The sequence below is a fragment of the Myxocyprinus asiaticus genome, chromosome 33, assembly GCF_019703515.2.
Source record: "Myxocyprinus asiaticus isolate MX2 ecotype Aquarium Trade chromosome 33, UBuf_Myxa_2, whole genome shotgun sequence".
Taxonomy (NCBI): domain Eukaryota; kingdom Metazoa; phylum Chordata; class Actinopteri; order Cypriniformes; family Catostomidae; genus Myxocyprinus; species Myxocyprinus asiaticus.
This window is the reverse complement of record NC_059376.1, coordinates 30754770-30776676: the sequence shown is the minus strand read 5'-3', so window position 1 is coordinate 30776676 and position 21907 is coordinate 30754770. Positions and strand designations below refer to the sequence as shown.

Below are 21907 nucleotides of genomic sequence, written 5' to 3'. Positions count from 1 at the left end.
GTTTTGCGTGAGAAAAGGAGTGGTTTGAAATCAAATTCCTGTTGAGGTGTCTCTTAAAAATATGAACTAGAAAGAGCTTTTCCCCCAACCACTCACCCCAGGCCCCTTGGATAGGCCATGAAGAGGTCAGTGAGCCAGTGAGAGAGAGAGAGGGGCACTAATAAGAACCATCTGTAGAAATCTGACACCTCGAGAAGGAGAGAGAAAGAGGGGTAAAAGGAGACAGGGAGGGAGAGAGAAAAAAATTATGAAGGATAACAAAGAGGCCTATAGATGAGTTAAGCTGCTGAATAGTCTGAGAGTGTAGTTAATTTGCTGATGTCTTGTTATTCAGAATTAAATCTGTGAATTTGTTATTATGTTGATCAGGAACGGACTGGGACTAAAAAGTGGCCTTGGTCTTTCTGGCACTTTGTAGCTCAGACAAAAAAAATTCCGAGAATTTTTTTCCCAGCATGCTGATGTTAAGTTAAAATGTACATGAACAAGAGAAAGTGTGTATTTTAGGTGCTGTGTCAAGTCAGCATTTCTTCAAGTTTTTAAAGATCTTAATCACCTTTCAACTTTTTCCTAGAAGTGCAAATAAACTATTGTCTTTGTTAATATGAGGTTGTGGAAACAACAATTATAATACTAATATATTATATATATTTATATATAGCTATACAAGATTAGAAAATGTTGTTTAAAATAGTTAGATGAAGAAAGTGTGTCACTCTGCAGGACACTGATGACAGTGCTTACAATTTCATGTCAATTACCCACATAACTATTTGGAAATGTTTTTTTATTTATTTATTTATTTATTTTTTTTAAATCAACTAAAACAGAAAGTTGGCCAGAATATGTACAAATATAAATATAAACAAATCTAAATATATGTAAAATATAAACGTACCTCTTAAAGTGCAGATCTTTGCAGATATTTTGCAGATTATTTACATATTTTCACTCTGTGTGAGTTTGTTGCGTCTTTATATTGGCATTGTTTTAATTTCTTTCCTCAGATTATTCTTGAGAAAAAGTGAAAAGCACTATGCTTTTACAGCCACTGTTTTTTTCCATCCTTTAAACAGAGTAAGCCTCAAAGACTAAAATAGCCACAAAGTAATATTTTCCATGACTTATTTTCTGCATTTCTTTCAGACGTGAGCATTATTCAGCAAGGTGTGTGATCTGTGTCTAATAATATTGTGATAAGAACTCCCAGAAATTATTTGCAGTATGAATAAATTATGCAAATGACTATGTACTGCTCATAGCTTTCCTGCTTGCTGATTTTATTTTCACTGCTGGTATTGTAGTTGTTGTAACTTGCAGTTATTTGTCATTTTGTGATTTATTTAGAGCTCATCTTATACTTAATGTGTGTTTTTGTTTGTCACCATTATTGTGATTTGTATGTCAAATAATGAAGTCCATGTGAGTTACGAAGTTAATGTGCACACACAGAAATGCACTTAAATATTTAAGTAGTTTTTTTTTTTTTTTCAATTTGGAATGCCCAATTCCCAATGCGCTCTAAGCCCTCGTGGTGGCGTAGTGACTCGCCTCAATCTGAGTGGCGGAGGACAAATCTCAGTTGCCTCCACGTCTGAGACAGTCAATCTGCGCATCTTATCATGTGGCTAGTTGAGCGCATTACCGCGGAGATGTAGCGCGCGTGGAGGCCCACGCTATTCACGCCCAACTCACCATGTGCCCCACCGAGAGCGAGAACCACACATTATAGCATCCATGGGAGGTTATCCCATATGACTCTACCCTCCCTAGCAACCGGGCCAATTGGGTTGCTTAGGAGACTTGGCTGGAGTCACTCAGCACACCCTGGATTCTAACTCTCGACTCCAGGGGTGGTAGTCAGCGTCAATACTCGCTGAGCTACCCAGGCTCCATATTTAAGTAATTTTAAAATAAAAGTCATTATATGATTTCAAAATAAAAGTCATTATATTCTCTTAACCTTTCAAAGTTTATTAAATTCTCAGTCTATATTGGGGTCCGTGCGGGAATGTTGGTACCCAGGGCGGCCGTCTATATAGCAGATAGGACGGGCCGGTCCTGATCAATACTATCATTATTTTTTTTATTGTTGTGCAGCAGCGTGCCGGCACAAATTACCCAGGGGCCCACGAGGAAAACGCCCGGTGCTCCTGATGGCCAGTCTGCCCCTGATGTTGATCACCAATACACTGTCACTTGAAAAATGGGATATTAGTCACTGGATTGTCTAAAAGCCCTATTCAGACGGCAATTATTTTACATAGAGATGTGAGGTAATTCCAGCATTTACAGGGGGTAGTCTGTGATTTTATTGCTGTCTGATTCCAAAATGTCTGCATTTTTCTCACACCTCCCGCAAGAGAATTACCGGCCGAATTACCTACTGTTTTTTTGACAAACACCAAGGTTGTGTAGTAATTTAATTACTGTCCAAATCCACATCTTTGAGTTTATAATCCAAAAGTCATTTTGACCACTAAGTGTCATACCTTTGCAACAGTTCTGACAGTAATAAACAGTTGTGAAATTTGGAGGATTGTGTAACAGACATTTTCTAAATAATTCACAATAATAAAGTTACGTCACCGCTCCACCACAGTGAGTGGGAACTCATAAGTAGTAGGGAAAGAAAATCGTGAGCCAGATCACGTAAACATATAAAATGGCCCATTATTATGACAGCAATGCAATAAAATTGTAATATATAACATTTAATATAGAAACATGTACTATACATTTATACATAGGACTTGCATGACTACTCATATATATACGGGTCGACTAGTCCAAGAAAAGTTGATAGTTGACAACTTTAATTATGACAGATAATTCCAAATGATGTCCGTTATTTTGATAGATAAAACATAAGAAAATCATTTTAACCATAGCTCTTCATATTTCATTTTAACTATCTTTACAGTCCCTGATATGTGCGGCTTCTATCTCTCCTTGTGTGCGGTTAGGAGAGAGCGGGCAGCTGAGGTGATTGGGGTGACAAAACATGCGTTCCCCCATTGACAGATTTATTTGGCTTGCGTTGATAAACAGTCTTGTCCATACAGCTTCTTGACTCGTTTAATTGCTCTTCACAAGAATTTTGGCTTGTGCCGTATGTGAATATGTGCACAGTAAATATCCGCAGCGCTTTGCAGCGTGGTTCCCTCATGCTTTAAAATTTTTTATTTTCACTTTAGTGTAATTCCAAACATATTTAAATGCAAATACAGAGGACACACTTTGTGGATTGATGAATTTTCCATATAACAAGCGCAACTGTAATTATATGATCGACAAATAGTCTCACTCGTCCCCCGTGATTTAATCGTCATCCGAACGCATGAGTTTTATCACAGAGGAGCCATGAAAATGTACTTTTACAGACATCACCCTGAGAATCAATTGCCATCCGAATAGGGCTTAAGAGTGTAGTTAATTTGTTGCATGTTGTTATTTTTATTCTTTTTTTAATTATTATTATTTTTACTGTATTATTCTTTGAGTTTGTGAGTTTTAAATCACCATTACACTGCCACTAATAAAGTAACAATGTTGCATTAATTCTGTGTCAAATCAGGGCTGTAATGCCTAGGACACTTGAGAAAAAAGATGGTGGTCTACACAGGCTTTTCCCTGGTGAAATCTAAGGGAGATAAAGTGAAAATCCCACCATGACTTTGAATAGTATAAAGTGACACAACAGTTGTAAGTCAGGCTGAAAGAGGCCTGTTCCCTTGAGTCCAGGCTGTTTGCTTGCACTGAGTTTAAGTGTGTTTGTTGTTGTTTGAGTGTCAGCGCTGCTGTGATCTCGTGACCAGAAGGTCGCTGTGGGTGTGCTCTTACCCTGCGTGCCGTGACTCACTCACATACACACACAGCTGGAAACAGGGCCAAATCATGCTTGTACAGTGTGACCAGACTCAGGATAGGGCTTGGCAGTACAGTATATTGAATTTTTTACGATGTTATCTCCTTTTTCTATTTCCTGGCGATGCAAAATTAAGCAAAATTGTGAATATCACAATGTTTTTTTAATGAGCTTTTTTACATCACGATATGAGTAATTTTATATCACAATAACGATTGCGATATAGTGTTTTTTTCCTGGAAAACCGATAAAAATCGATTAACATTATAAATAACCATATTGTAATGCCTATTTTTGGAAAATCTAGTTCTGGAAAAAAATTAAGAGACCACTCCAAATGTTTCTTAAATCAGCATCACTACATGTATGGCAGCCATTCCATTCCAGTATCTGTTGAATTCCCGCTTGAATTTGTGCGCCAGGGGTGGCATAAAATCACCCAACAGCAATGTGAAAGACTAGTGGAAAGCATAAAAGACGCATGAAAGCATTATTCCACCAAATATTGATTTCTGAACTCTTCCTAAGTTAAAATTTTAGTATTGTGTTGTTTACAAATGAATATGATTTCTTTGTATTATTTGAGGTCTGAAAACACTGCATCTTTTTTGTTATTTTGACCGGTTGTCATTTTCTGCAAATAAATGCTCTAAATAACTATATTTTTATTTAGAATTTGGGAGAAATGTTGTCAGTACTCAATAGAATAAAACAAAAATGTTCATTTTACTCAAACACATACCTATAAATAGTAAATCCAGAGAAACTGAACATTTGGAGTGGTCTCTTTATTTTTTCCAGAGCTGTAAATACTTTTTAAATGAAAACTAATTCCTCATATATACTTTTTCCTTTATTTAGAACTTGACGATCAGTCAAAGTTAAAAAATAAAATAATTTATATCAACCTCACCATAACACTTAATTTCACATTATGCCACATTTCAGTCTGCTATGTTTATGACCAATATTATTATAAACTTTCCTTAAGAACTCAAGATCTTTTCAAAGCAAAGTAACAAAGAAAATATTACATAATTGATTTTTGTTTTTTTTTAGAAATACACAACGAAAATATCAGGTCTTGCAGAAAATAAATTTCAAATGTATTTATAAACCCTTGCAAAAAAAAATAAATAAAAAAAAATGATGGAATTAATGCGGAGCACATCTTTTGGCTTTCATGTTAGCGTGCTTTATTTTAAGGTGGTAAAACAGATTGTTTGTTTTACCACAAGTGATTATCGTAATGCGATGCAGTTTGCAGATTACATTTTTCTAATCTGTGTTTGCTTTTGTGAACCTACACCACAGATGTCGCCCCTTTTTATAGCTCCCCTTCATTTTCTTGACTTTTCTATTGATCGTATCACCAAAAATTCGTCAAATGATGGAGAAGTACTGATGTGCGGTGTTGTCAAGCGCACCTCGGCATGATGATCTAAGTGTCTGGATCACAGTGACGCTGTCCCAGTAGAGTGTGTCAGATCACTGTGGACTGCTACATCCTCCGCAGGAGGATAGAGCACTCAGAATCTGCCTTTAAAGAATCAGCAACGAGTTTGTGGGTGCGTTTGCGGCATTGCCTGATCTGCATAATTGCTTTGGTAAATCTGGCGTTAAACCAGCGCCTGCAAAAAAACAGCAATTTTACCGGCCGCAACTCATTCCCCGCTCAAGCCTGGTTTCAGTCTTATGTGAAGCGTGCCCACTGATAGATACGCTCGTGCTGCATACATGGATATTTGCATATTGCGAAATACACGATATAGCAAAATCCCTATCGATTGATACTTTAAAGCACCGCCACAATATATATCGTCATATCGCCCAGCCCTAGCGCTTTTAATTCGGCCACTACATTGCATAAAGAGCACGTCACAGACTAATTTGACTAATCTTAAGTGCACAATTAATCAACATGTTTTTAGCGCTCTCAGAGGGGTTTGCATGCATTGTAAAAGCAAAGTAATGAAGGTTCAAACTTTTCATGTTCATGACTGCCACAGTAACACAAAAACGCACGTTAGTATGTTCAACCAGACTGCATGTTGGCAGTGCGTTGGCCAAGCGTTTGGGTTTGTGTTCACTAAGCAGCCTGACATCTCACACCATTGGCTCATCCAATGGTGTGAGATTGAATCTGTCTGTTTTAACAGTCATTATTTTTGTAATACTGTTTAGTGCTACAAGTGCCGCAGAAATTACACACTTAATTACACACTCACACATAAAATATAAGGAATAAAATCAATTTATGATATAAAAAAAAAAAAAAAAAAAAACATTTCTCAGTGCACTCGCTATTGGCTAATTTTGGACTGTGTGTGTTTGTGTATGGCTGGAAAGATCTCTCACTGATCCAGAGTCAAGATTTCAGCTGCAACAAGTCAAGTCATTTTTATTTGTATAGCGCTTTTCACAACACACATCGTTTCAAAGCAGCTTTACAGAAAATCATGCATTAACAGAAAATTAAACTGTAATATCTGTAAAGTCTTAGTGAACTTTAACCTAGTTTCGATCCATTTTTCGCGATGTTTTGTTAGACAAAGTGAAAATGCGCAAAAAAATGTTTGCAAAATGTGCCGTCTTCTGCCTGTTTCCATTCAAATGGCCTTTTATCGATAAAATGGTGTGCGTGATGACGTCATGCTTAAAAAACTCTTTGTCGCATAAGTTTTGGTTTATTGCAAAAGAAATCTGCCCTTAAGCCATTTCCATACAGAAATGTGTGTATATCGCTAATTGTGTACCTTTCGCCTAGAAAGCATATTTGCCCAGAAACTTTTAACGACCAACTGAATTTGATTTTTGACTTTGAATTAATGTTAGCGTCATAATGCAATTTACATTTTCTGAAGAAGCTCAGCAAATGCGATCTGAGGTAAAGAGGTAAAGTTAGATTTAAAATATTTAAAAGTTTTAAAATGTTCAAAAGCTAGTTTTCTGAAAGTGAACTCAGCATTGGACAAATAGTTCTGATAGTTTATAGTCTTGAAAAAAACTTTTTTCATCTACAGAACAGAGTACGGCTAATTTAAGTTTGTGTAAAGAAAAGGCAATTTTATTGGCCTAACTGTAACAGACTCTGGAGAACCAGAAGTTAGATCCATTTGCAGCTTTACTTGTAAAGTCAAAGAGAATATACAACTGGCAGAGGTCAGTATTCAAAATATACAGCAACATAGGCGAATCCAATAATCGTGGTCAAAAACGCTCAGAAATGTTAGCCGGGGCAAAAACAAGACTTCGCACTGAACCCAGTGTTTGCACTGCTTAAATAGTCCATGAAAAAAGGTACAGGTGTGTAGTAATCAGTCCCGCTGAGGATGATGGGAATCGTAGTTTGTGAGAAACAGTTAATAAACCTAACCCTCACAAAAAACTTTCTGCATTTTTACATTTTCCAAAAAACGTAATTTAGTATGAATTATGGGGACACTAGAAATGTCCTCATAATCCACAATTATAGCATAATACCCATGTAATTACCAGTTTGTAACCTAAAAAAAAAAAGTCCTCGTAAACCACTTAAACCTGCCCATGTTGGTGCGGCTATCCTTATGAGGACATAATGATTTTTATACTGGACAAACTATAGATTCTATCCCCTAACCCTACCCCTAAACTTAACCCTCACAAAAAACTTTGCATTTTTACATTTAAAAAAAACAAAACAACACAGTTTAGAATTTTTTAAAAGCGATTTGAATTATGGGGACACTAGAAATGCCCTCATAAACAACATTTATAGCATAATACCCTCGTAATTACCAGTTTGTAACCTAAAAAAATTTCCTCATAAACCACCCAAACCCGCCCACACACACACACACACACACACACACACACACACACACACACACACACACACATATACACATACACACATTGTCAAAGAAGCTTTTATTTTTGTGTCCCTCATTTGTGTTACCTGATCGTCCTTTGGGAGGCAAGCACCTGCATGGCAGCAGGCCGTGGCGTGTTGCGCGCACACACATACACAAGAACACTTTACCCAGTTCTGAAATGGAATTTTAAAAGGTAATTTAAAGTTAATAAGAAAAAAAGTATTTTTGCAGAGCTCTTCCTCTCTGTCTCTCTTTCTCTTACTCATTCACACACTGTATATTGGGAAGTGCATGTCGATGACTTCATTCTAGTCCACAACAGTTAAGCATTAGTAATGACTCAAAAGGTCAGAGAGAGAAAGAAAGACGGGTGGGGGTTGAATGGATAGAGAGAAAGAGACAGAAGAGCAGACAAGCGTATTTTCCCGATAATCTTATTTTGCAATCATGTAATTTCCTCTTTGTGAGTGCTGGTCATGGAGAAGGTGGAGAAGACGTATCCTTCTCATAATTGTGCATGCATGCACTTTAATATACAGAAACAAAACACATGCTGTGTGGTTTTGCATCTTGATTAATTCGGGAAACGTGATATTAAAAATGATATTATTGGGTAATATTTTTGTGTCCTCTGCCCACGTGGCATCGGTTAGATCAGTAGGAAAGAGTAGTTGTTTCACAGGCAGATTCCACCTGCAGTTATTTCATTTTGATTTTAATGAACACCAGGGACATTTATTAAGAAAGTAAATAGGATCAATTCTGATATCAAGCTGTCTTTAACAAGGGCATTTAAAGATGATTTGATTTAAGATCCTAGGGTATATGATCACAACTTAACTATGTCTATGAAAGTAAGATAGGGTAAGAGTTTTACATTTGAAAGGATATATTTGTTATTCTATAAAATCTACCAAGAAGTACCCTGATTAAAATGTATATTGTGTGTGTTTCAGGTGTGCTCCTGGGTTCTTAGGCGAGTATTGCCAGCATAAGGACCCGTGCTATGTGGGTTATTGTCTGAATGGAGGAGAGTGCACTGTGAGTGTTGCTGGAGTTCCTGGCAGCCCCAGCTGCGTGTGTCCTCTGGGCTTCACCGGACAGCACTGCGAGATCCAGAAGAACTCCACCTGCTACCCCAACAACCCCTGTGCCAATGGGGGGACGTGCTCACTCCGCCCCAACGACCAGTACAAATGCCAGTGTGCCCGCGGGTGGACAGGTCAGACCTCTCTCTAGCTTCCCCATTTATTTTTTTCTCTCTTGTTTTTGTAGTGTGGTTTACTGGCAATCAAAAACTGTGAATATGTATTGTCAAAGTGTTTGCAGTATAGCTTCATACAACAAGGAATCATGCAATGTAAAATAAAGTAAAATAACAGTAATGCAAAGAAACATGTAATGTTAACAAATAAAATAAGAAATCAATAGTGCATAATAAAATAAAACAAAGTAAAATCAAATTAACTATAGTAACAGTGTAGAGTAAACTGAGAAAATAGCAACTTACTTATTATGTGTAAAGAAATACACTGGCTATTTCATCATACTCCAATGAGCGAGCTGCATACTTAGCATTTTGGGGCATAATATTATTTGAACATTAAATGTGTTTATGATACCCAAAAATATGGTCTAGGTAGGCAGCTTCAAACAATTACCACTAATTTACCACACAATACTTTGTACAGAAATCTCAATTTGATCAAGTAAGGGTAGATATATGGTAAATGTCAAGCTTTGTTGCTGTTTAGTTAACATTGTTTTTGGCGTTTCCTCTCAGGTCAGCACTGTAAGCGAGAGGACACCTGCCTGTCCAGCCCATGTGCCAACGGAGGCTCCTGCCATGCTCTGCCCAACCGGGACTTCTCTTGTACCTGTATTCCTGGTTACCACGGACCCCAATGTTTTAATGACACAGATGAGTGTGCCATCTCCCCCTCTCTCTGCAAGAATGGAGGCACTTGTCTGAACACCCAAGGGTCATATCAATGTAACTGCCTACCCGGTTTTACCGGCCGCCACTGCGAGACGGTTTACATACCCTGCTCTCCCTCCCCCTGCCTCAACGGTGGAACCTGTCGGCAGATGACTGACACGACTTATGTATGCCACTGCCTGCAAGGTTAGTTCCCTAGGAGAGGAAATAGGAAACAGGTGTGATCATTGTCAGAACATATGCAGAATTAAAGCAGAAACTTCATTTGTTCAGGTGGAACTAAAACATGTTGATCAGATTCTTAGTCATATGGTGAGCTGTGGCATCACTATGTCCATTTTCACTTGGATGTGAGCCAAACAGTGATTGGATGGATGATATTTTCTCACAATAAAAGCAGGTGTGGGCGATATACTGGTAGAAATGTGTAAACCAGTATAAATATTTGAATACTGTTTCTGTTGCAGCTGTGTATATTGTGATTTCATTACTGACCCAAATCTTGAGAATATCATAAGTGTTTGCTTAGTTTTCTCTAAGTTCAAGGTCAAGCTTAATTTATGCTCAGTCAAAACAAACACTGTGCTGTTTCCTAAATAAAGTTTTAATGAAGTCATGGCCTATCCCCAATCAGAGTTGCTGGTTGTATCTCTATTTGTTTGGGGCTAAAACACCCAGATAGACTTTAAATGCTCTTTATGAGTTCAGTGTTTGAAGACAGCTGTTCTGGCAGAACACAGCAACCAGTCTCTCACCTCAGGCAGTGAACCCGAGCCGTGAGAAATGTGTCTGTGTGCGCTAAAATTGAGTAATTACATTTCAGTAATGCCAAAGCAGACTGTGATACTGATATCTGCTATTTACTAGAATTGAGAGTGAGCTGTTATGATAATCTACTTTATTATTTTTCTTTAATCAGGTTTTAATGGAACAAACTGTGAGGTGAACATAGATGATTGTCCAAATCACCACTGTCAGAATGGAGCTACTTGCATGGATAGTGTGAACACTTACAACTGCCAGTGCCCACCTGAATGGACTGGTATGGAAACATGGAAAAAAATGCATTTGTGTCCTCTTCCACAATTGGAAACTATGATGTTGTTTGTTTTTTTAATGATTCAGTCGAACTGATTCCCAAAGCATATGTCAATCCCTTGAATGTTAGATATTTGTTTGGGAGGACAACTTTGAGATGGAATCATAAACAACACAGAATTTGTGTAATCCAAATGTAATGTATCAAAAACATAGTGATGAACAGCAAAATTTAACAAAATATTTGTCACTCACTGTAAGTGATGATTCAAATGAATCAGTCATTCTTTTTTTTAACTGGTTCACTGAAATGAATGTTTCGAATGAACCGATTCACTAAAATGATCCAGACTTCTCAATGCTAGCAGGGACCTCTTTTCACCTCCCCCAAAATGCCCTATTGAAATCGGCACTTTTATATTTTCTAGGTCAGTTTTGCAACAACGATGTTGATGAATGCCGACTGCAGCCTAACACCTGTCAAAATGGAGGCACATGCAGTAACACACTCAACGGCTACAACTGCGTTTGTGTGAACGGCTGGAGTGGGCCCGACTGCTCAGAGAACTTTGATGACTGCGCAGCCAAGCCCTGCGCCACTGGTTCCACCTGCATTGACCGTGTGGCCTCCTTCGTCTGCAGCTGCCCTCCTGGCAAGACCGGTCAGTATAAACAACCACAAATTTTACAGAAAATGTAGACTATACTCTAAAGGCCTATTCATACCAAGTCTAAATTTTTAGCAAGAAAAAAATCTAAGCATGACAAGATTTAAAAACATCTTCACACTGAGTTTGAAATACTGTATCACAATGATCCATTGGCAAACCATTCATTTAGACATCTGAACTTTATGCATTACCAAATACGTTGTACTTGTTGTGAAAAGTTTTGGTGTGAATAATTGTTTGCAATTACTGATTTACTACCTGTCGAAGCGACCCAAAAATGAAAATTTTGCCATCATTTACTCTCCTTTATGTCTAAACCTTTATGACTTTCTCTCGTCCGTGGAACCCAAAAGGAAAATTTTTGGGGAAAATCAAGGGTGCTCTTTCCATAAAATGGAAGTGTATGGGGACTGGGTCTGGGCACTTTTTTTGTCATTTTAGAGCTTCACAGACCCACTCCCGTTTCACTTTTATTACAGTATTGGTAATGAGTGACTAAGATATTCTTCAAAAAATCCAGTCTTATGCTCTACAGATGAAGAAAATCATACAGGTCTGGGATGACATGAGGGTTTGTAAATGTTGACAGGTATGAACTATTCCTTTAACTGGCCTTTACAGTATACTGTAAAAAAACCTTTATGAATATTGCTCTCCCTGACACTACACTAAAGACATCTCAAATCAGTTTGATATTTTAGTAACCATAGCTATTGTTTCCATGGTCAAGGCTTGCTGTGTCACATTGATGATGCCTGCACTAGCAATCCTTGCAAGATGGGAGCTCAATGCGACACAAACCCTGTCAACGGCAAATTCAACTGTAACTGCCCTTCAGGATACAAGGGCAGCACGTGTGCGGAGGATATCGACGAATGTGTCATTGGTGAGAAAAAATGCTGGAAGTACTTACAACTCTGCTTTCAGGGTTCCCACAGTAATGTAAAATATGGAAATATCAGACAATTTTAAAATAGTGTTTTCCAGGCCATGGAAATGTCATGTAAATGAATAAAATCTTAAAAGTCATGGAAATTTCTATGATGAATATAAATTTTTCTAGTTTTACTCTGTTCTAAAATCTTGGTTCTTGGTTAAATATTGCTCTTGTGTAGAGTATGACTTGCTTGCAACCCATAGTGATGTTTGATTTGAGAGCAAATTGTCCTTATGAATCGGTTCAGTAAAATGATTCGGCCAAACCAGACCCCAAAATGGTCTGAATGATTCATTAGCGAATCAGTCTGAATCAAAATGACTTGACTCACCTCTCTTTCTCTCTCTCTCTTGCTTTCTATCCATCAGGGCCAAACCCATGTGAGCACGGTGGCTCATGTAAAAACACAGAGGGCTCTTTCACTTGTAACTGTGCTCCAGGCTACACCGGCCCACGCTGTGAGCAGGACATCAATGAATGTTGCTCCAATCCCTGCAAAAATGATGCCACCTGCTTGGATCAGATAGGAGATTACACCTGCATCTGTATGCCAGGTACTCTCATACACACACACACACACACACACACACACACACACACACACTGAATAGACCACTGTAATCAGCTATATTCACAACACTGATTTGGCTTCATTTGTTTTCCATATTAATCTAATGACTGTGCGTTTGTTTCCCCCCATAGGCTTTGAAGGAGTGCACTGTGAGATTGACATTAACGAGTGTGCCAGCTTACCTTGTCTCAATAATGGTAAATGTCTGGACCAGGTCAGCCGATTCATCTGCGAGTGTCCTCAAGGTGGGTCAACATGATCACACGTGAAGCCGGCGTGATGTTTCCGATAGTTTCGGTACCCTAGGATTGGCGACTGTATCCGATGCGCTGACATGCAGCATTCTCATCAGACATGTTTGCACTAGTTTCAATGTGTTTACCTTTCCACCTGGTGCAATTGGCAGCACGTTGCATCAGCTGCAAGGGAGACTAGGGTTCAAAGCCAGACAGTAACCACGTTTGAATAATCAATGACGAGCATGATTCGGAGGTTTTACTTTTCCCTCTAACATTACTTTTTACTCCACTAATGGTTAAGGTAAGGTTTAAGTTTGGGTTGGTGGATAGAATCTATAAATATATGCTTTTCTCTTCATTGTATAACGTCCTGTAAAGCTGAAAACAACTTGCTTCACTACTAGCTTTTGGCGAACTCTCCTGGACATAAATGGAGCTCACACGTGCTCATATGCCCTACAACACTTACCGCTTTGGCCACTGGGGGCAGTATTTCAAAATTTCGGTCAACGTATACTGATTTTGATGAATGAAAAATCAGCCTACTCTTTCCGATTTCACTGTGAGATCAGGCTGGGTGGGTACAATATTGACCCGTGCCAAAGGATTGATTCATCACTGCTGTGTGCATTAATTTCCTCTTCAAGAGAGTCACAGTCTGCAGAAACTCTCTGCGAATATTCAGCTGTCCGCAAATGTTGCTGTTCACTTTCATAATGATGAATGTGTGTGTATGTGTGTTTGACCACAGGTTTCACTGGGGAAATGTGTCAGGTTGACATTGATGAGTGTGCCAGTACTCCGTGCCATAATGGGGCCAAGTGTCTCGATCGACCTAATGGCTATGAGTGTGAATGTGCTGAAGGTACTGTTGCAAGCTTGTTCATAGAGCTGTACATAAACTTCTCACCCTGTGAAAAAGAAAAAAAAAAAAAACTGATTAAAAGCACTGAAAACGCCAGTCATGGAAAACCAGTAAATATCTGTGAATGTCACATTTTAGATTCCCAGGACTATGTGTGGATAAAAAAAATCCTAAAAGTCATGGAAAAGTTGGAAAATTCTATAGTGAATATAGATTTTTCTGGTTATGCTCAGCTCTAGAATATTTCATTAGCTAGAAGTTGCTCTTTATGTGTGCAGTGTGTATAAGATGATTTTTTAAAATGCCTTATCTAGAATACACGAATGACTTGAAAAGTCAGGGAGAAGTCATGGAAATTCATTGGCCAAAGAGTGTGGGAACTCTACAACACCGATTCGCGATGCACAGCATATATGTTTTGCTCTGCATAATTAAAATTTATTATTAATGTTTCTTGCAGGCTTGAAGTTGTGCATAAGTGACTTTCTTTAACCATTAACTAATTCCTTGTCTTTAATGCTGGTCTCTGTAGGTTTCACAGGGCCATTGTGTATGGAAAACTTTAACGACTGTGAACCTAAGCCCTGTCACCATGGCGATTGTATAGACGGAATTGCTACCTTCTTCTGCAAGTGTCACCCAGGTTACATGGGCCCCATCTGCAGCGAGCAGATACGGGAGTGCCTGAGTGACCCCTGCCAAAACGGAGGACGCTGTGTTGACCTGGTCAACATGTATCAATGTTACTGTCTGCCGGGCACCTCAGGTGGGTCTCACACTTGATCTTTACCTTGCCCAGGGTCTTCATGGAACAATATTCTACACTTCGTAGCATTTTATTTTCTTTCCCTGAAATCAGTCAAGGTTTCTTGCAACAAAAACAGTTTTACTTACCACTTGCCACTGTACCTTTAAGACTTTTATATGGAATGACCTCCGTTTTGATTGACTTGCCTCTATAAAACGGAGTAGTTGTTCATCAAGCTGGACCATCGTATTGATGACGATTTCTGAATGACCTGTTTTGCAGCTTAATTTCGATAAATGGTCTGTGGACTAGATTGGGGAGGGTTATTTGCATGAATGTTAAAGTACAGGTGCATCTCAATAAATTAGAATGTCGTGGAAAAGTTCATTTATTTCAGTAATTCAACTCAAATTGTGAAACTCGTGTATTAAATAATTCAGTGCACACAGACTGAAGTAGTTTAAGTCTTTGGTTCTTTTAATTGTGATGATTTTGGCTCACATTTAGCAAAAACCCACCAATTCACTATCTCAAAAAATTAGAATACATCATAAGACCAACAAAAAAAACATTTTTAGTGAATTGTTGGCCTTCTGGAAAGTATGTTCATTTACTGTATATGTACTCAATACTTGGTAGGGGCTCCTTTTGCTTTAATTACTGCCTCAATTCGGCGTGGCATGGAGGTGATCAGTTTGTGGCACTGCTGAGGTGGTATGGAAGCCCAGGTTTCTTTGACAGTGGCCTTCAGCTCATCTGCATTTTTTGGTCTCTTGTTTCTCATTTTCCTCTTGACAATACCCCATAGATTCTCTATGGGGTTCAGGTCTGGTGAGTTTGCTGGCCAGTCAAGCACACCAACACCATGGTCATTTAACCAACTTTTGGTGCTTTTGGCAGTGTGGGCAGGTGCCAAATCCTGCTGGAAAATGAAATCAGCATCTTTAAAAAGCTGGTCAGCAGAAGGAAGCATGAAGTGCTCCAAAATTTCTTGGTAAACGGGTGCAGTGACTTTGGTTTTCAAAAAACACAATGGACCAACACCAGCAGATGACATTGCACCCCAAATCATCACAGACTGTGGAAACTTAACACTGGACTTAAAGCAACCTGGGCTATGAGCTTCTCCACCCTTCCTCCAGACTCTAGGACCTTGGTTTCCAAATGAAATACAAAACTTGCTCTCATCTGAAAAGAGGACTTTGGACCACTGGGCAACAGTCCAGTTCTTCTTCTCCTTAGCCCAGGTAAGACGCCTCTGACGTTGTCTGTGGTTCAGGAGTGGCTTAACAAGAGGAATACGACAACTGTAGCCAAATTCCTTGACATGTCTGTGTCTTGATGCCTTGACCCCAGCCTCAGTCCATTCCTTGTGAAGTTCACCCAAATTCTTGAATCGATTTTGCTTGACAATCATAAGGCTGCGGTTCTCTCGGTTGGTTGTGCATCTTTTTCTTCCAGACTTTTTCCTTCCACTCAACTTTCTGTTAACATGCTTGGATACAGCACTCTGTGAACAGCCAGCTTCTTTGGCAATGAATGTTTGTGGCTTACCCTCCTTGTGAAGGGTGTCAATGATTGTCTTCTGGACAACTGTCAGATCAGCAGTCTTCCCCATGATTGTGTAGCCTAGTGAACCAAACTGAGAGACCATTTTGAAGGCTCAGGAAACCTTTGCAGGTGTTTTGAGTTGATTAGCTGATTGGCATGTCACCATATTCTAATTTGTTGAGATAGTGAATTGGTGGGTTTTTGTTAAATGTGAGCCAAAATCATCACAATTAAAAGAACCAAAGACTTAAACTACTTCAGTCTGTGTGCATTGAATTTATTTAATACACGAGTTTCACAATTTGAGTTGAATTACTGAAATAAATGAACTTTTCCACGACATTCTAATTTATTGAGATGCACCTGTATGTCTATAACACGTTCATTTCAAAAAGCCAAAGAAATCCTGTTTTCCATGATATGCCCCCTTTAAGAGACCTCTGTAAGTCTTGCATCACTGTTTGGATTTGGTAGGACTTCAGCAGAGCCTGTGTTGTTGATTCATGGCTCTCAGTTACACTTCCCCACAACTGATAGAGCTCACTATACCCCTCTTCAGGACTTTATACCTTACTACACACCCAGAAAATACTCCTAAGCATTCCTTGCATGGACACACTTTTGGAGAGTCATTTCATTTGTCTTTGTCTCATTTGGTCTTTGTCTCCTCTACACAGGTGTGAACTGTGAGATTAACCACGATGACTGTGCCAGTAATCCCTGCCAGCATGGGACCTGTAAGGATGGAATCAACGAGTACAAGTGTGTTTGCGAGCCTGGATACACAGGTTTGTTCACACATCTGAACAGAAATGCCCATGTGCAGAAGCACACAATGTGGGAATATGGGTCACTCTCAGTGAAATATAATCGAACTCATATATTCACTTTGTTTTACTAACACGTGTGCTAATATTCCAGTAGCTCAGTTGGTAGAGCATGGTGTTAGCAATATCAAGGTTATGGGATTGATTCTTAGGGAACACGAATTGATTATATTTACACCCTAAATGCACTGTAAATTGCTTTGAAGAAAGCATCTGCCAAATGTGTAAATTTAACTTCTATTCTGGTCTAGCTGTTAGTGTGCTCTGACACATTGAGCTGAGGTGTGAGTTTGAATTCAATTCTTGCCATTTCTTGATCATGTTCCCTCTCTCTTTTAAAAAAGTGGTGAAAAAGCCAAAAATAACTTATAAGTTATATTAATGCAGTGGTTTTCTAAAGCGTCTAATAATTCAGTCGAATTAATCATATATCATTAATCATTAATTAGTCTCTCTCTTTCTCTTCTCCGGCTCAGGGGAGAGATGTAACGAGGAGATAAACGAGTGCAGTTCGAGCCCGTGTCTAAGCGGAGGGTCTTGTGTGGATAAACTGAACGGGTTTGAGTGTTTGTGTCCGGCTGGGACTCATGGTCCTCTGTGTCACACAGGTGCAGACCACTGCAGTCCCGAGCCCTGCCAGCATGGAGTATGTGTCGAGCAGCAGGACGGGTAGGAATCCATTTATCCATTCCTGATGTCATGTCTCCATCTACTTTTAAACGCCCCATGAAATCAAAATTGGAGTTGTGTGGCTTTAGTCCATGTATGTTTGCTTTAGTGTACTCTTCAAATAATTATTTTATAGCAGATATATAGTCTGCTGTATATCTTCCAAAACGGAGCAAACAAGACTAATCTTGCACTCATTTGTCCAGTAAAATGCACTCTAGAATGAGAATGTCCCTCCCCCTTATACCATCTTCTGACTAGTAAATAGCATGTAGCAAATCATGTTCATGACTGAATTAAACTAAACGCTACTGGCTATTGATATGTCCCACACCAACTTCCTTTTTCAATAAGCAATGCATCAACACAGGAAAGAAACTGCACTCCTCTAGTGATTTCATGTGGTCTTGATTAAATAAAGAGATGAATAGGCATTTTGCTGCGCACTAAGTTTGTGTGTATATGTAGGTACCACTGTGCATGTAAACCTGGCTGGGAGGGTAAAAATTGTGAACAAGAGAAGAACGAGTGTCTGTCCAACCCCTGCCAGAATGGTGGAAATTGTAATGACCTTCTCAACAGCTACACCTGCGTGTGTGACCATGGATTTGCAGGTAAAAGCTTGTGAGCGTTTATCTTTCACACAAATCTATCAGCTTTTCTAAATAGATGGTTGGAAAAACAGCTAAGTTTATCTCAGTATTCGTCTCCCTCTTTCTGCCCTTTTCTTTCTCTTCAAGGTTCCAACTGTGAGATTAACATAAATGAATGTGAGTCAAGCCCTTGTGTGAATCAGGGAACCTGTGTAGATGGAGTCAACAGCTACACCTGCCACTGCACCCTACCTTACACAGGTGACACATCCACATGCCAGAATTGCCCCTCAGGGGTCATTAAAGGATCTAAAACATAGTCCATACTGTATACTTTACTGACAGTACTGCTGTATTCTCACACACTCAGGGAGACACTGTCAGGAGAAGTTGATCCCCTGTGCATCTCAGCCCTGCCAGAGAGGAGGGGCGTGTCAGCCATCCCTGGATTACACCACCTACACCTGCAGGTGCCTAAATGGCTGGGAAGGTAAGTGCTTTGAGGCTGTGTGTTTATGCTTTTATTATTTAAGAATATCTTTGTTGTTATTAAAGGGATAGTTCACTCAAAAATGAAAATTATGTCATTTCAAACCTTTCAAAACTTTCTTTCTTCCATGGAACACAAAAAGAGATGTTTTCCAGAATGACAGCCACAGTCACCTTTCACTTTCAATGTATGGAAAAAAGGTGCAATGAAAGTGAATGGTGACTGAAACTGTCATTCTGCCTAACTTCTTCTGTTGTGTTCCACAGAAGAAAGAAAGTCGAGAGGTTTGGAATAACATGAAAGTGAGTAAATGATGATGAATAATTTCCATTTTTGCTAGAACTTTCCCTTTAAGTACCTGAGACAACCACACATAACACTCTTCACCTTGCTCATATGACATGCCTATTAGATTTGTAATGCCTAGTAGATTTAATTTGTGAAAGTCTAGAAACGATCCACAGGATCTGAATGGTGTTCGTCTAATCTGCGTGTGTGTATAGGAGCCCAATGCACAGAGGATGTAGACGAGTGCTGGAAGAACCCATGTCAGAATGGAGCTCAGTGTGTGAACACATTGGGTAGCTATCGCTGCGAGTGTCATCCTGGATACAGTGGAGTTAACTGCCAGACCAACATTGATGACTGTAGCTCCAGTGAGTGTCATTCCCATAGTCATATTAATCCACATTGTGTGGATGCATGGCCAACACTGCACATCCCTATGTCGCGATTATTAAATAATCGTCTGATCGCGGATTTGATCTAACCACGGTTATTTGAGATAACCGCGATTATTGTGCACTTCAAATTCCAATCACATTTTAATGCCCAAATAAGGACATTTTAAGCAAATATATAGATGCCATCAACGAAATGTTATTGTGTCACTCAGTTAAACTCAATCAGGCGCGTGAAGCTCTTCTCAAGTGCTCTGATGCACACACTGTCAGCAGAGGCTCGTGCCAAACTCCCTCCAAATATAACAATAATAAAAATATTAACTTTGATAGTGAACGCAAAGTGCTCTGGCTTCACTTTAAACTATCGTGTAATGGTAAACGTTCCTGGTCATAGTGGGTTCATACACGCAGTGTTAATGACACGCAGTGACACAGAGGAGGAGACGCCCACTTCATCTATTTCTGTGGAGTGGTAAAATAATGAAACAAAATCTCAAAGGTTTTGCTTCATGAGAAATCAGGGCTTGTAGGTTTAATCAAGGAGCATTAAAATTACACACACACACACACACAGACACACACACAAAATAGCTGAAGAAATTAGAACAGAAATATTTTACTATTGCATAATTCCAAAAACAACAGTGTAAATATATTAAAAAAAAATATATTTGATTTATATATTTGAAGTTAAATATGTAAATTTGACTTGAAGCATACATGCATCTTTGTCAAATTTTCATAATCGTGACAGCCCTATCACTATGTTAACATCTCTTTTTAAAGCTAGTGGTGGTGTGACCTAGTGGTCAAAGACCTGGTCTGGAAACTGAAAGGTTAAAACATTAAAATCTACAAATCACTGTCTTTTAATAAGACATGTAAAGGAATTGTTCACCCAAAAATGAAAATTCTGTCATCATTTACTCACCCTCATTTTGTTCCAAACCTGTCGACTCCCTTTCTTCCATGGAACACAAAAGGAGATGTTAGGCAGAGTGTTCATTTCTGTCACCATTCACTTTCATTGTAAAGAAACAAGATTAAATGAAACTAAAAAGATTAATTGAACCATCCCTTTAACCCCATGTGTCTCCATCTGCCCTTTGAACAAGTGTACTGCAAATCGCATCAGCTAAATCACTAATTGAAGTGGTCTTTTTCACACATTTCATCCTTAATTTCACTGTTTTTCCCTCTCCAGATCCGTGTCGCAATGGTGGTACGTGTGTGGATAAAGTAGGACGGTTTTTGTGCGAATGCAGAGCTGGATTCTACGGGGAGCGCTGTGAGAAGGAGGTGGATGAGTGCGCTAGCACCCCCTGCTGGAATGGAGGCAGCTGCACGGACTATGTGAACAGCTACACATGCGAGTGCCCGCCTGGCTTTGACGGCATCAGCTGTGAACGTGATATCCCAGATTGCTCTGAGACGTATGTTTACCACATAAAGTATATGAATAATGTTTTTATTTTTGAACATTCTTATCATGAGATTTTAAATCATACGCACAGTCCAACTCACTTTTTACATATGCTGAATCTGCTTAAAGATGTTTTGTTAATGTATCAAATCAATATTCATTTAATTCATTAATTTCCTTTATTCTAGCTCCTGTCTCAACAATGGAACATGTGTGGATGGAATTAACCATTTCTCCTGCCGCTGTCGACATGGTTTTTCGGGCCAGTTCTGCCAGTTTGAACTGAATGAGTGTGACTCTCAGCCCTGTAAAAATGGCGGCATCTGCACTGATGGCCTGGGGACCTTCCATTGCACCTGTCCACTGATGTACAATGGAAAAACCTGTGAGGTACAAAAAAACCCAGTCCATAATATTGCACAAACTGTATTGATTGCCTGTTAGTATGTCAGTGGCTTTTCTGTTGTTTGACCAATTGTTACTATTTCATTCCACAGTCAATGGTGAACGTGTGCAGTCAGATTAAGTGTCTGAATGGAGGTACGTGCATCCAGAAAGAGATGGACTGGAGATGCAGCTGTCAGCACGGCTGGACAGGCCTGTACTGCGACATCCCAAACATGTCCTGCCAGACTATTGCCAACCGCAAGGGTGAGACATCAGACACTCATTTGTCTCTCATCTGTCCGTTTTTAAATATATATAATATATATATATATACAGTATTTTCCGGAAATGAAGTCGCACCTGACTAGTGTTGTCACGGTACCAAAATTTCAGTAATTTCACGGTTCTTGATACCAATTTCGATACCACAGCAAAAATATGCTAATATTATAATGTGCTATTGAACACACCAGTTTAGTTATTTTTAATTATTTAATAATTATAGTTTAATAATTATAGTTTATTATTATTATTTTCCAGAACTTTCCAGAACA

General features: G+C 39.0%; 1 protein-coding gene across 1 annotated transcript in view; it reads left to right on the top strand.

Moving 5' to 3' along the window:
- The window catches only part of LOC127424505 (neurogenic locus notch homolog protein 2-like), an 80087-nt gene that overhangs the window by 39183 nt on the left and 18997 nt on the right, over window positions 1-21907 (top strand). The window contains 18 exon segments of the mRNA XM_051669791.1: window positions 8679-8944; window positions 9506-9847; window positions 10581-10703; window positions 11128-11361; window positions 12101-12256; window positions 12676-12861; window positions 13010-13123; window positions 13869-13982; window positions 14515-14748; window positions 16959-17069; window positions 17585-17777; window positions 18246-18391; window positions 18518-18631; window positions 18741-18860; window positions 19364-19516; window positions 20748-20976; window positions 21155-21356; window positions 21464-21617. Coding sequence (XP_051525751.1) covers window positions 8679-8944; window positions 9506-9847; window positions 10581-10703; window positions 11128-11361; window positions 12101-12256; window positions 12676-12861; window positions 13010-13123; window positions 13869-13982; window positions 14515-14748; window positions 16959-17069; window positions 17585-17777; window positions 18246-18391; window positions 18518-18631; window positions 18741-18860; window positions 19364-19516; window positions 20748-20976; window positions 21155-21356; window positions 21464-21617 — 3191 coding nt within the window.